The following is a 15784-nucleotide window of genomic DNA, read 5'->3' on the forward strand; positions in this document are numbered from 1 at the left end:
CATGTAGGATCAGGCGTTAGCTGGCGGGTGTGTTGGCAGCATTGGAGCGGGTTCTTCATCGGAATCGTCGGAATGCACTCGCGTGAATCGTCGTCGATCTAGAAGCCTCCGCAATTTGAACTCACCGTGGCCGTATTCCCATCGTCGACGAGATACACCTTTACGACCTATATCAAATCTTTTTCTCTGAATATATCCAATATTTTTGTTTGATTTTTTTAAGGTATGCCAAATAATGGAACTTGCAATGTATAAAAAACTCATTTCTATATTTGAACGATATATTTAAAACAAATATTTCGATATTTCTTTAACAAAAAAAGTTATAATATAGATACTCGTAATATCTAACTCCCAATATAGGTGTCATACCTAGATAATATTACAGCTAATAAATTGTAACTTCGTAATTCCTTGTCAATATCATAATTTTGTTCGAAGTGCTTTCTTAATGTTCAAAATAAAATAAAATAAACAAGAAGGCTGACATGCAAAAGGTGCAATAAAAATAAAAACACAAAAAGCTTCACAATAAATATATTTCATTAAATAAGCTACAATCACAATTACAAATACCGAATAACTTGGACGAAGTCAAACCTTACAAATAAACAGGTTCGTTTAAATAAAAAAAAATAAAAGAAACAAACAAAAATCAACATAATTAAAATAGATTTAATTCTACGTTGTTTTATTCTTTGAATAATTCCATTATTTAATTACAATAAAAACCAATATTAAGTAAAAATATATGATTATCAGATCAACTTTAAGAGATCATAAATTTAACGATTCATATAATTCAGATTACATTCTTAGCTATAGCATGATGAATGACATTCTATATTATTTAATAACTAAAAAAAAATACAATGTATCTTCTAGTCAATGTACTCCAAACCCATGAATTCAATTTATATAGTTGCAAACACTTTTCAAGTTATGCATTTGCATGAAAAATATTAAAAAATAAACATAAAAAACACATACATTTTTTTGAAATTGGAATGACCATGAACATCGATCGTGATAAAGAAAAAATAATAAATAAGGAACTGGTTACAGGCATGCAAACAAAATTGTGCATTAGGCAAAAATTACCTATTCAATTTGTGTACAAGACATTAATCTAAAAGTAATTATGTTCCAATTACACAAATGGCATTATAAACATTTTTAATGTGATAATAATTGTTGTATATATCATCAATTGTAGTAAGCATTTAAACCGTCATGTGTGTAATTGACAGATCACAGAATACAGAATTTATGCGCCCATCACAATTGTATGTGGTGTGATAACTTATAATAAACATATCATTTAATAAGCAACGAGATTAATACGATAATAACATATTTTGTTGTTTCCTTGAAACACTCTGTGCAAAAGCTAAAGGTTATCATATTTATCTTTAATTGCATTTGTTATTGGTTATATATCTATAGATTGAAAACCAATTTAAGTAATAGAATAAGGTAATATCAATGTATTGGGTGAAAATAAAGTCACTTTTTGAAGTGAAACTTCTTTAGAATCGTTGTGATTTCAAACCTGATGCAACGGAAAAACGACAGGTAAGAGACACAAATTCAAAAATGTGTAGAATGAAGCCGGCAAAGAAAGAGACAGAAATATACATACTATTTTATATTATCGGTCTCTCCTCTTTGTTCCATACTTCGTTCTTTTGTCGATTTACTGAAGTTTCACTTCTATCGTGTGTGAATCGCACATACACCTTTTTTTTTTATAAAAAATATCTTCTGCAATCGAAAGCAATGAATTAAATCTGTTATGGAACTAGAATTTTTCCAATTCATACTTTTAAACCGAATGGAATGTTTCGAAAAAGTCACTATTAACCCTTAATTACTATGCAATATCTACTAATGCGTATTTTAACACCTTTATGTCTTAAGAATTTTATCTTTATATTTTATTTAAAACAACATTACATTGCTTATTAAAAGGATGAAGGTACAATTTGTGACGGTTTTGTGTGTTTGTTAGGGTTGCCACAAATTTTTGTATAAACTATCACATTTATTTTGTATTGTTGCCATAGTAAACCAAATAATCGTCGTCTCTTGCTCTAGTGAACTAGAGCATAGTGTTGTTATTGGATTTAATAATTATTCAATTTGAAAATAATTTCGTTTAGCACGTTCCGTGAGTCCGTAAGTTTTTGACATATTCAAGAAAAAAAAAAATTAAATAGTAGTCGTGAAGTAAAATGTGGTACATTTTCAGACGTTAAAAATAATTAATATGCCATAAAATATTTGCAGCTCAGAGACATAAGTCTCTGTAATGCGCTACATGATCAGCTCTTACCAACAAAACACATACTCTACGTTCAACCTTAGTGAACTACCACATCATCTTAATAAAATTCTATAGTATATAAGTTACACCATTACACGATACATGCTTCAACAATGAAATACCCATGACAAAGCTCTCGCCAAACTTTATGACCGCTCCGAACCTAGCCACATTACGCTGTGCAGAACACAAAAAATCAGCGGGTCGTACGCGGCGCGTGGAGGCGACTGTGCGTACCATGCGCCAGTTCGTACCGGCTAAATACACTGCGGTTATAAAGATTGGCGAGTGCTGTAACCCGCTAAAAGTGCGCAGTGGCAACCCTACCGCTCGTCGGTGTATCGCTTACCGCGGTTCCTCGCGTTGAGCAGCGCGACGGCGGCGAGCGCGAGCAGCGCGGCGCCGCCCGCGCCCAGCGCGCCGCCGAGCGCGCCGCCCCACTCCCACCCGCCGGCCACGCTCACGCCGCTTACCTCTGCCAGGTGGTTATGCCGTACAGAGATCGTATACGAGTATAGAGCGGATGGGACTTGGAATAATTAATACTCTTAATTTTTTAAGTTGGATTACTTTTCCCAGTTTTTATTCCAACACACATAAATTGATTAAGCAAAATATGTAATTAAATGTTTATGTACGCATTACTGTGCGATATCAAACCGTGGTAACTTGTGACTAGAACAACAATCGGCTTAACTATTTATATACTTCATGTTTTAAAAATGTATTGTAAGTTGTCCTAAATAAATAAATTAACACACGACCATTATAATGCCTCCACCAACTCGATACGCTTACACCTCTTAATTCTAGGGACGTGCGGGTTAGTTACTAACGGCCATTCGAGGCGATCGTGTGATAGATTATATATTTATAAACAAAATACCAATCTTTAGCAAGGATCATTACACATAGTGCGAACAGGACAAAGCAACTATAGTGGACTCGATGTTAATTATAAAATTATACTATCTGTATTCGATTTAATATGCAGTCTGTATATTATCTTCAATTAATTGTTAAGCCAAAGTTACGCACGATTCCACCCATAATTTTTCAAATTAAATTACTTTTAATCACGGATAAAAAAAGAAAATAAAGTAACAGACATTGGTGGGAAACTAATAGTGCACATGTAACTGACTGACTCAACTCTCAGCTGTTCTCCTCTGCGCATGCGCGGGTTTGTCATTAACGGTCGTTATCATTCAGTTAATAAATAATGCAATTTGTGTCATGCTAAGATCACCCCACAGTCCTTTAAGCAATCAATTAGTTAGATTGCCTACTAGAGTAATTGATCAATTAGTTTATACAGTTCGTGCCAAAGGTTACCTGCACCCACCTGTCACGCTTACCCCCACCTAACCACGCTAACGTTCGCGGACGCGGTTAGTCACTAACAGCCGTTCTTGGCGACCACGTTATATCTTAATACAAAATACAAATTGTATTACTTTTTGAAATTATAGATAGATGACAAGAGTGTAAAAAAATCAAAAGATTCTTAAAATAATAAAAAAAAAAATTACTGAGATCTTCAAAATGTTGTCTTTTGTTACATTTTGTGCGTTTAAATATTTTAGACACATACTCTACAGACTACATAATTATATAAATTGTTTATCCAAAAGGATAAAAATTGACTTAACCTTTTCTGTCACTACAATAATTGTATAAAATATAAATGAAATACAATTAACACCATACCACTATACAACAAACCCACCAATGTAAACAGGGTGTTCCAAAAAAACCACTCAAACCAACTTACCAACTGTGGCCGTAGGCTTAGCGGGAACCGCCTCAGTTGTAACATCACTAACAATGGTCTCATTTTTCAACGTATCATCCACAAACTTGTACACCTTATACGGGTCTAGTTCTGCGACGTAGACAGTGCTGCCATCTGGCGATACGGCGACGTCGTGCGGGTTTCTGAACGCATCGCCTGGTGCGAAGGTCTGTATGAGACGGCCGGATGTGTACTCTATGACATAGCCCCGAACAGGTATACTGGCACTGAGGGATGGCCCATTGACCAGATAGAGACGTCCTCCTACAATAATTTATGATTAATAGTACTTACTAATAATAAATTAGGCAAATAAGCGTATTTAAGATTAAACCAGATTCCTCTACTATCCCGTAAATATATATAATAAAAAAAAATAATAGAAGAACAGACTAAACCCCATATTTATTCACTACATAAAACATCACCAAAAAAAATCTCACCCTGTATAGGCGAATAGGCCACGCTGAATAGTCGACGTCCAATCAGCCAATGGGAATACGAGTGAATGTACGTCCCGTTATCAGCCCGGAAGCAAGCGATCCTGCCCCTCTCTCGATCAGCGGTGCATATAGCGTTTTTGTCTTCAGCTATCGTTAAAGCATGTGGCACGTTAAGGGTGAACGGTGTTTGACCAGAGCCTGAAAGAAATAAAAATATATAAAAGTATTTCAATGCTATAAAACTAAAAATTAAGAAAAAAAAGAAATAAAAATATTTTTTTTGCCCGCGCCTTCGCACGCATTAAATTCGGAGTAGTTTAATACATGTTAATATACATATAAAATTTTTAAACCTACCTCGTGAATCACACTGTCAATAAAAAAAACCCCCATCAAAATCCGTTGCGTAGCTTTAAAGATTTAAGCATAGATAGGGACAAAGGGACAGAGAAAGCGACTTTGTTTAGTAATGACAATAAACTATGTGGTGGCTACTGCCACCATACAGTTTATTATCATTACTTGCTACTGCAAGAATATCGAGGTTTACGGTTTTTCAATTTGTAAACACACTATCTACCTCACCCATATAATACCCACTATTGCTATAATTGCGAAAGTAACTCTACTAATTATATTTCCGCACCTACACTAAACCATCAGATATGTTATAACAAAATTTGCCTTACGTCGTCCCCACTGCAGTATCTTAGTCCCGTCTGCTCTGTATTTAATGATCCTTGTGTTACAATAACCATCCGCTACAAAGAAGTCACCACTAGAATGCACGGCCACTGCGCTCGGCTTGCAGAAGTGGTCGTCGTCATCGCCAGGCACAAATCTATAGAAAATAGTGTTGGGTCAGTAATTAGTTACACAAATTATTATTTTAAGGTGGAACAAAGTATTTAAATGGTAGGTTGTTGGATTTCTCTGCGCTTGCATTAGATATAATAAACTGCAAAAATAAATACAAAGAAACTATGTATGTCACAAGATTGTATATAATTAACTATATAGAGACAATTTCATATCACACAGACAGTGTCAAGAAGGGTTCATTTATTTAGTCCCTTGATAAGAATTTCTGTTTATAAATAAACACCTACTTGGCTATGTGGAAGATTTACTAGTTAAACGAATCTGAACATTGGCAATTTTAACCTCTATTATTGTTATAAATACGAAAGTAACTCTGTTATTTCATCGCGTCTAACTCATTGAAATGAAATTTGATACAAAGACACTTTGAAGCCCTAGAAATGTCAAAGGATAGTTTTTTTGTTGGAAATCTTACTGGAACGAGAATTACATCCGTAAAACCCCTAGTCTGGTCTATTTTTTTTTAGTGTTTATTTTTTCTTTGTCTATGTGGGCAAAGCAAGAAACGCTTATAAAATTTAAAATCATTGGTACTCACTTCTCCCCAAGTTTGAGAGCAGGCACCTTTCTATTGTCAGGTGTAAACTTAAATACTTGGTGTAGGGCCACATCTGTCACCCACACATTCCCTGATGCATCTACAGTAATTCCATGCGGCATATAGAATCTGTACAAAAACAATATGACTAGTTGAATGTTTTATATCACCAGCTTATTTGTTTAATTGTACTGTTAACTTTTGTACATCAAATAATGAAACGAAAAATATTATAGCTTTGTAGTGGGTGTAATTGTAAAAAATTATTTTTATATACCTATTAAAGGAGTAATAAATTTTTATAAGCAATTTAGTTAAAGTCATTAAAATCTTAATTACTTTATATATATCATGAAGCAAAAGTTAAAATAAGTTATGGATAAAACAAAAAATAAATAAAGCACATTCACAATTAAGGTACTGATACAGAACAAAATACTGAATAAGATTTATCTCAATCGAAAAGTATGAAAATCATGACAAACTCAATTCATATACAATATATGGAGATCACATAAATACCCAATAGTGAACTAATTTTTAAATTGGTTCAGTAGTTTCCACATTTAAGATGTTCAAACAAACAAGCTATTCAGCTTTATAATTAGTATCAATATTTCAAATCAATTAATTATTAATTACAAGATCTACTCACAGATTTTCTCCCCACAAGTCCACTAATTCACCAGTACTATTAAACACCAAAACTGTTGGACTGGTAATTGCATTTTCTCCTATACCCTGATACACATTCCTTATATTGAATGTGCTTGCATCCCATACATTTGAGGCTCTATGGAAGACATGAACTTGCCCAGAAGAATCTATGGCTACTCCCGACACTTGGCCCATTTTCACAGTGGGATCTGGCCAATCGTTCACCCATTGTGGTGCTAAAAAGTTTTCAATATAAAATAGTTATACACATGTATAAAAGTATAGCGAAGTAATAAAAAACAGATGTGACGAAAAAAGATAATAATTTATTAAAAATTCGAAATATATCCCATTGTATACTGTTAAATAAAATTAATTAATATCGCTGTTATTAGTAATTAGTATAATTGTTTTTATATTGATGAAATGATAATGGTAAACAAACTTACAGTGGACAAGTTTCTCAAGAGCAGCATCTACTTTAGCGTATTGTTCCCGGTCGTCAAAATAATTCCTTGAGAAATATCCATCTTCTGGATACTAGAAGTAATTATAAAACGTTAGGCATAAAAGGTAAAACGGATTTATTTATTGATAATATAACGATACATACTCTACGAGCAGAAACAAATTTTAGGAGCCATAATAAGATAAACAATTTCTCTAATTTGTAATTAGATATAGAAACACTAAACTTCCACATAATGGTTACATTTATTGAATCATTAAAACTGTATCCAATTGATTTTCTTCAAATAACGAATTCTCAATTTATTGTTATCGCAAATAAAATAAACTTAACGAGATAAAATCGTGACTGCTGACTGACAGATGAAATGGTGAGTGATGACGTAGTGGGTAGCCAGTGTTGCCACCTTCTTTTTCTGGAAAGCGTGTAATCGCGAAATGCTGAAAAGTTTCTCTGGTTCTATTATAAAAGGCTAGAATCCTGCCCGAAATGGGCTAAAGTCTTAGCAACACTGGACGTAGCTATGGAAACGTTTATGCATGTCATATATTTATGGATTTTACCGATACCGATTTAAGTACCATGAAATTTGTTATAACGTCATACGAAGTTATAAGAAAAAAATATTATGTGTATATTATGTATGATCAGACAAATAAGACTTGTCCAGAAAACTGGTAAACTAATGAGGGCTATTAGTAGTAAAATAGGTAGTATTTATTACAAACCTTGTACATTGGGACTCTGATTTTAACCACTATGGTACCTAGGAATTACTCCATATTTTCGTGAAAACCGATACATGTAGCATAAGGTTAATTTCAGTATCGGTATGATAATCTTATTACCCAAAAAACTCTTCAAAAGAGGAATGCACTCTTGACTTTTGTAAAAGCATGATAGAATTGTAATCATACATAAGTAATCGTATTATTAAGGGATTGGTATATTTTAGGAATTAATAAAATGAAATATATAAATTATATGCTTTATACTAAGTTTATTTTTATAAGTATGCAGCATGCACAATGAGGTGCAATAACACCAAAAGAAAAGTGACTCGGTAAATAAACCCATCTCTGAATGGGAATAATAGTCACTTTTCTTGCGCATAGAGCGTTTTGTCACGCATACATTTCTGTCAATTTACGTGCTAAATCTTAGACATTAGACAAGAACATTTGCGCCTCATCTTGTATTCTTTGCAATTTTTTCACAGCTGTGGTCGAAATGCTGGTTAAAGTCCCCAATCTTGCAATATTGTTGTGGAGTTTCTGCACCAAAAAATGACGTGTCCTTATAGACTTCGAATCTGCAGGCGAAGAATTGACCAGTCTCCTGTGATAGAATACCAGCTTGTTTAAGGATTTCTGGAGTTTCCGAGTTTTTGGTGCATTTTTATCGGTTTCCTCGGCGTCTCGTACGTCACTGTTCCTTGGAACAAATAGCACAGATTTTTTCTGCGGCTTGGGACCAATCCTGAACACCTTGTCATTCTTTTTCTTATAAGTTAATGTGTTATTGTGGCCAACATAGAATTTGTTGACCAGATCTGCATAATCGTCGCGTGGTAAACTCGAGAATATGCTGTGGAAATGTTGTCCAATTTCATCGCGTAAAGTTTTCGATACTGTGTTTTGTCTTAGGTTGGTGAGCCTCCTTTGTAAATCGTAAAGTTTACTCAAATGTTCCATCCCACCGGCAAGTCCTGCTTGGCCAAGTAATATCATGTTAAGCTTTTTCATCATCCTTTTCATGTTATCCCTGTTGTTGTCTAATTGTGCGGAGCTAACCACTTTCGTTTTCAAAAGTTGCCCATGACGATTCTGCAGGTACTTTAGCTCTTTGAATAGTGTGTTGGGATCGCCAATATTTCTATTCAACGATTCCAGAGCTTCAGTGACTTTTTTCAATAACGTTATTCGCTTTCGAGGCATGTCAACACACAGTTGAGGCTGGTATTGTTTACTTTTATTAACTTCTGTGTGAGATTGATCCAGGTGTTTGCTTCGAGTCCATTCTCTGAGTTCTGATTGGAAAGCCTCCTGGTCCCCAACGGATCCCATAATACTCACAAATATGTCTGCATCATTGAAGTCTATAGTGATCTTATTTCTATCTTTAGCTTCTTTCAACCAATTTTTACCCTCTTCTGTTTTTAAAGCTTCTTTCATTTCGCTTGTTAGATAAATTCGTGCGGAAGTAATAACTTCGCTCGTATCCGAGACTTCATTGTCCTGTATGATTTGTCCCTTTTCATTATGATTTGAATTATTGATCGGGATAAAGTCAGGAGCGGCCTCTACATTTGTGTTTTTATTACTCTCTTCGGTAATGGAACTTTTGTTTGTTACTATACATTTGGCGGAATCTACTTGATTTTGGGGGGCATTTTTATTATGAATTAGGGGACTTTTAGGATTTCTGCCGGCATCACCCGACTCGGAAACACTCGTAAGCCTCTTCTTGTTCAAATGTGTTTCGTGCACGACGGGAGATTTCGATTGACGCTTGTTTCGATCCATTCTTGAATTTGGTGAATCTACCACAATTGTGGTGTCTGGTTGAACATTTTTGTTCCTGTTAGGATTTATGTTTTCGTTGGGTATGTTGGTGTATATGGGATTATAGGAAAAGACATAGGGCGAGTTAATGGGTAGCCCGGAGAAGGGGAGGGTGTTACGACAGGCGTGCACCAAGTGACCACGGCGGGTGCAGCCACTGCAGAAGTGCTGGTAATGCTTCTTGGTTTGGAGGTTTTGTTCCAATTTCAGAGTCACATCAATCTGTAAAAAAATAGTTTCATTTACATATTGTCTTACTTTTTACTACGTCTCGTGTAGAAGGATATTTAGCTAGACGATATGAAACACGTATATAAGATTTTTTGCTAAGTATAAGTTGATATATGGTATCGCGGTGCTTCACTCGCAACGCGGAAAGACACGGAAAGGGAGCATAGAACGGTTGTTTTTTTTTTCATAATTTTGTACATTTTCGTTTACAGGCTACCATAGAATTTATTTGAAAAAATTAAGAATAATTTTTTTTACTAACACGAGATTCGAACCCGATTCTTTCTCGGAACCGTATCGAAACTTAAAAAACCACTAGGCCACATACAATCCTACTTCAGAAATCCTCTGCTCTTTCGCTTTCAAGTGCAAAGTGGAGAACTTGCAAACTCCCCACTCTAATACCTCCACGATAAGAAGGTACTTATTTGCCATAGAAAAACTATAAAAACATACCGTATTGTGGTAGCGACGCCATATATCGGGACAGTGGCTAGCCGGGTGCCCGTTCTGGCCACACTCCTTGCAATTGATGTTGTGCCAGTTGGAACAGTTGCGGCACATGTTCGAGTATATGTGGTTGGGTGAACCGCACTGGAAATTGAGTTACGATTTATGGACGTGGTATTTTGTTCAGGACAGCTATAGTGGAATATACTGCAGTTACTGTGCTATGTAGATAATATGTAGATAAATTTGAAAGCAAAGTAAAATTAAAAGTAATCCAATTATGTTCCGAAATTAAAACTAATTTTCTCTATCATGATGTGAAAGTATAAAAAAAAACATAACACAATTAGTGTTATCCTAGACACTCGAAAAACATATATATCCCCTGACCCAATGTATAACACATTTGAATAAAAATTAAAAACTGACAACGCCATTTTTTTTGTACTCTACTTTTTTTTACATATTTTCAATACTTTTAATTATATTCTTCTTCAAAACCATTACACACGTACATTAACACATATCTTCCGCGGACACCTCGGCTCATAGTGTCCCTCGGAGCCGCACATGAAGCACAGCGGTGGCTTCCACTTACACGCGTCGTCTCGATGCCCTATACGATTGCAGTAATTGCACCTGAAATAAATATTTTCTAGAGTGATTGGTTTGAAGAAAGAAGGATTTCATTGACGTCGGATGTTAGCTATAAAATTTATTAAAAGTAACAAATACAAAAGTGGCTTATTTATGCCCGGTTTATGAATTCACAGGATAATCCTTCAATAAGTATACATAGTAAGCAGTCTCTATGTAACTAACAGATAGATTCATTATACATCAATCAAATACTAAAATTCGATTTTATTACCATAATTATATATCAAACTAAGAGTTTTTCTGAAACAAGACTTCTACTAAAAAAAATAAACAATTTTACATTATTAATAAAAAGGTTATTTTTAATGCTTCAATTTGAGAACAGTATTTTAAAAGCTCGATGTTTAGACTTGGAGGTTATAAGTGTAAATTATTTTAAAATAGAAAAAGAAAGTAAACAGTATCATGAAGCATGTTTTAAAATGTGTAATAATGACATATAGAATTAGAAAATTTGCCCTAGGCAATGAATAGCGATGTAAGAAAATTTGGAACTTTTAATTCACAAATGAATATGATTGGGTAAGATTTCAAGATAGCACTTACGTTATTTTCCTCTTTGTCATTGACGGCATTCTATCTTTTGGGTCGATCACCCAAAGACTCTTATCACCTGAAATCAATTACAATTTTAAATTCAATTAACAATACAATATCAATACATTGATCAACCCGAGTACATCTAAACCATGTGATATTGTAATTGGTAGCAGACTTCAACCTTTTGTTGTTTGTTATCATATCAAAATATCAAATGGTCAGTGAGCTTTGGTGCAGTTTTGGTTCATTTCTAATTAACAAATGTCAATTTATAAATATCAACTAATATTATAAACATGATGTTTATTAATTTGTTGCACTATCAACGTAAACTAGGCAACTGATGAAATCTTGTTCAAAGATATTTTGAAACTCTATCATTTACATTGAGATTTAGTTTTTGTTTGAAAATCCCACCTGGAACAGTCTACTGTTTTGACAATGCGGTCGGAGCCGCGGGCAGGATTCTAGTTCGTTATTTTATCACTAACAAAGCAAAGATCCAGCTAGTTTTTTTTTTTAATTAAACACTAATTAGAAAAAAAAACTAATAAATAATTATTAAATAACAAATTTATATGCACATAATTGAATTAGCATTTTACTCTTTCTAACTTTGATAATATTAGCAAAAATTTTGCCCCAAAACAAAAAGGAAGATATCAGCTTCAAAATTTAATAAAATAAAAGTATACATAGATCTACAAAGTATGAAAAATACCCCTTCACTAATTAAGTGCATTTTTGACAGTTTCACAGATAATTTTTCTGGGACAACCAGTAGATCTATGTCATATATTAACCGCATTAAGACAAATCCAATTAATGTAATCACCAACAGAAAGATTCAAGTTGTTTTTAATAAAAATCAATAATAATCTTGGATAAACGCTATCATTATAAAACTAGCCGTTCACCCGGCTTCGCCCATGCAACATTTACTCAGTGAAGGTGCAGCTTCTTAGTGATGGAATTTTTTATTAAATTTGAAAACATAATAGCATACATACAATTATTAATTTCACAAAAGCACCAGGTGTCAAAGGATAAAAACTTCAAAATCAGTTCACTGAGTCAAAAGTTGTAAATAAAGTTAAAAAAACTTTTTTTTTGAAGTCACAAATGTTTGAAAACACTAATGTTTCCTCTTTATAATGTGACTTTAGATAAACACATTCCGTTTGTTAAGGTCATTAAGGTTTTAAGGTTCAATCAACTTAATCTGACATTCAGATGTATTATATGATGACAATGCAATATTTTCTATTAACACATTGATTATAGAAGGACATGTAATAATATTTTGAGTGCAAAATAACAATACTATTAGGTATAGGTTATAGGTATATGACATTTCCGCTACTTATATTCAATGTAAGATCATCATTTCAATTTTTTTACACGCTTTTTATTAGCTTCACCTGTATGTTTGTTTGTATGTTTGTTTGTAACCGACTTCTTTGGGCGCGATTTTGACCCACTTTAAACGGCCAGATTTTGTTCAAACTTTGTAGATTTATTGAGGACCGATGACAATACACTAATTTGATAAAATTATTCCATTTTTCAATTTGCAAAATATGATTTTTGTTAAAGCGTGTTTTTTAGTTTTTTTTAAACTATTATTTATTATTTCATAGTAAATAGGGGAAAATTACTCACGTGACATATTTTTCTGTATCTCTCTATGATTAAAGTTCTCTCCACCCCAACTTTCATTATAGAATTTTTCCATTTCAGCTCGCAGTGTCGTAAGGGAGTAACGTCGTCGTTTGAACACTTGGTTTCCTTTCAGATTATCGAAGTCAAGGTCTTCACAGAGTATAGCTGGAATCTTAGTAGAACCTAATTTCGTTGCACTGTCAACGTCAATCAGCTCATCATCATCATCCTCTGGGAATCCGGTTACATTTGCCATAACAATATTTTCGTCAATTACTGGTTCAGGTGCAGTCAGATCGACCAGATCTGAATCGTTAATGATAGTTACATCGCTATCATTGATAACATTTGATGGAATTGTATTTACTTCTTCTGGTTTATCAGTGACACTACCATCTGAACTGTCAACTTCAGTGCTTGATATCTCTTGATGTTTTGTGCTTTGAACCTTAATTTGCACGGATTGATTTGAATCTGATTCATATACATCTGCACTTGGGAAACTCTTTTCAGTTACTGTGTAAGATTTGTTTGATTCAATTAAAGAGAGATTACTGTCTGAATCATAACAATCCACATTCATAATATTTTTCTGTGACTTACTTGCTTTTGCCTTTTTCTTATTCTTGGCTTTGCTTTTAGGTGTTGCAAAACAGGAATCAACTGAATTATTTATGCTTGTAACAATTTGATTGGGAATTGGTGTGGATGTGGCACTATTTTTGTTTTTCTTCTTCTTTTTCTTCAATGGCGTCTGCCCAAGCAAATCAGTGCCATGGAGACCGAAATCAAAGCTTTGGTTATTGTTGTGTCGAGAGGATATGTTTAGTGCAATGCAGTCTCCTCGTATGAATTCATCAGACACAGAAGATACCACAGATGGGACGGGGCTAGATGATACTTCTCTTAAAACCCTGCTCTCGCTGATATTTTTGCCATTATTCTCTTTAGATGGGGATACAATGGTTACAGGACATATTTCATCTTCATCTGAACTCTCAATAGTTATGGTCGGTTTAGGTGGCAGGGCCACTTCAATGACTTCATCCTCATCACTAGACTGGATATCAACTACGCGACAATCATCATCTATATCCAATATTTCAATTGTTTTCTTTAAATTTTTTGATACTGGTTGTTGAAATATGGACAAATCTGCTGTCTCATTTGACAAATTAGATTTTTCCTCTTTAGGCGGTTGATCTTTTTCTTCGGGTTTGGATTTTGATGGGTTTATTTCTGAAGGTTTACATTTTGATTGATTATTGTTTTGTTGATTTAATTTTTGTTGCTTTGCTTCATTTAGTTTTGGATTCTGTTGCTGTTTTTCTGTGTTGTTTGCTGTTGTTTGTGGGGAATTTACTTTTCGATATTGTGTATTTTGGTCCCCACTGGTACGCCAATAGCGACGCACGGTACTGCGAGGGACGATGTCAATTTGTTCCCCATCTTTTGCGTTCAAACTGTCCGTACTGTTAGCCTGAGTGTCGTCTACATAATGTAGAGTAGAGTACATACGCTCCTCCAATTCATTCTCGCTAAGCTCCTGAAACCAAAATACACCATTGCAAAATATCCATGCGCTCTTACACAAATATTGTGACACAACAAAAATACAATAACCTCAACACCTACCTCTTCCATATTTTTGACGCGAATGTTGCAGAAACAGGGGTTTACAAGAAATGTACATAATCGAAAACGTTTTCAGGCTGTTATCAAGCAATAGATAGCATCACAGAAATCACAAGAACTTAAAACGGATTTGTATTTGTTATGGACACGTCTGACACTCCATTTCGAGACTGCTATGATTTATGAAATGACGTTTGATTAAAATGACATTTAAATAACAGATAATGAATATTTACAATCATATGAAGACTAAAAAAGAAAACGACTCAGAAATCTGGATAATTATTAATTTTGAACAATTTGTTGAAATGATATATGTAATAATGTTTTGGGACAAACAAGTACCCAGGTATTTGAAGTGTCCAAGAATTATTGCACTTATTCAATAAATACATTGACGTAAATGAGGTCAAGTTTCTCCACGTTTACATATATTTAATATCTATATAGTCTCAAACTTTTGATTACTTTTGTATAATGTGCGATTACGACTAACAACAGGAATATAGAAATTACCTTTTGGGTCCATTTTGTATCAAACGTCAACTACGATTTGTGTAGGTACTTTGAAAATCTTTTGTATTTCAATAACGGTTTATTTTATTTTGGCTTTATTGAAATGCAATAAGAATTTCCATGGATTTACTAATAAGATTTCATAGCTCTTAACAATTGTATTAACCAAAATGAACTAGTTACATTGCATACCGTTAAATTTTGTATATTTTCAGATGAGTTGAAATTTATATTAAACACATTACATACATTGCATGATACCGGGAAAATACCGAAACTTGGAAATGACATTTGCATAACGTATAGATTTAATAACATGTATACCTAAGAATAAAAAAAATTATCTAGTTTTAACCCTAAAGTTTGTAGTATTGAGATTGTCATTGTCCCTTAAAAAGGTTTATTTATTTTTTTCC

The 15784-nt window shown here is 33.8% G+C and overlaps 2 protein-coding genes across 3 annotated transcripts; both read right to left on the reverse strand.

Annotated features, from left to right (window-relative positions):
* Positions 1-522: 522 nt before the first annotated feature.
* Positions 523-7483, reverse strand: LOC119838812 (peptidyl-alpha-hydroxyglycine alpha-amidating lyase 1-like). 2 transcript variants are annotated; one of them, XM_038364932.1, is made up of 8 exons: positions 7255-7483; positions 7091-7181; positions 6640-6877; positions 5985-6113; positions 5254-5405; positions 4565-4762; positions 4101-4385; positions 523-2801 (listed from the first exon to the last, which is right to left on the reverse strand). In XM_038364932.1, the coding sequence occupies exons 1-8, from the start codon at positions 7342-7344 to the stop codon at positions 2650-2652; spliced, it is 1335 nt and encodes a 444-aa protein (XP_038220860.1). In that variant the 5' UTR covers positions 7345-7483; the 3' UTR covers positions 523-2649. The 2 variants fall into 2 exon arrangements, with proteins under 2 accessions (XP_038220860.1, XP_038220861.1); XM_038364933.1 differs by lacking the exon at positions 523-2801 and adding an exon at positions 2883-3756.
* Positions 7484-8093: 610 nt separating this feature from the next.
* On the reverse strand, positions 8094-15052 carry LOC119838762. The gene is made up of 6 exons (XM_038364862.1): positions 14853-15052; positions 13218-14763; positions 11562-11628; positions 10871-10994; positions 10362-10499; positions 8094-9896 (listed from the first exon to the last, which is right to left on the reverse strand). The coding sequence occupies exons 1-6, from the start codon at positions 14859-14861 to the stop codon at positions 8271-8273; spliced, it is 3510 nt and encodes a 1169-aa protein (XP_038220790.1). The 5' UTR covers positions 14862-15052; the 3' UTR covers positions 8094-8270.
* Between the last annotated feature and the right edge of the window lie 732 nt (positions 15053-15784).

The sequence above is a fragment of the Zerene cesonia genome, unplaced genomic scaffold (genome assembly GCF_012273895.1).
Source record: "Zerene cesonia ecotype Mississippi unplaced genomic scaffold, Zerene_cesonia_1.1 Zces_u005, whole genome shotgun sequence".
NCBI classification, from domain to species: domain Eukaryota; kingdom Metazoa; phylum Arthropoda; class Insecta; order Lepidoptera; family Pieridae; genus Zerene; species Zerene cesonia.

What these genes read in the sequence shown, in the direction of transcription:
- LOC119838762 (XM_038364862.1), bottom strand. An exon ending in GATACAGAAAAATATGTCAC is followed by an intron (nt 11,629 to 13,217) that starts GTGAGTAATTTT and finishes AATTGATTTCAG; the next exon opens with GTGATAAGAGTCTTTGGGTG. An exon ending in ATGACAAAGAGGAAAATAAC is followed by an intron (nt 10,995 to 11,561) that starts GTAAGTGCTATC and finishes TATTTATTTCAG; the next exon opens with GTGCAATTACTGCAATCGTA.
- LOC119838812 (XM_038364932.1), bottom strand. Translation starts at nt 7,344, where the DNA reads ATGTGGAAGTTTAGTGTTTCTATATCTAATTACAAATTAGAGAAATTG. An exon ending in GCTCTCAAACTTGGGGAGAA is followed by an intron (nt 5,406 to 5,984) that starts GTGAGTACCAAT and finishes TATTTTCTATAG; the next exon opens with ATTTGTGCCTGGCGATGACG. An exon ending in TAAGCCTACGGCCACAGTTG is followed by an intron (nt 2,802 to 4,100) that starts GTAAGTTGGTTT and finishes ACCACCTGGCAG; the next exon opens with AGGTAAGCGGCGTGAGCGTG.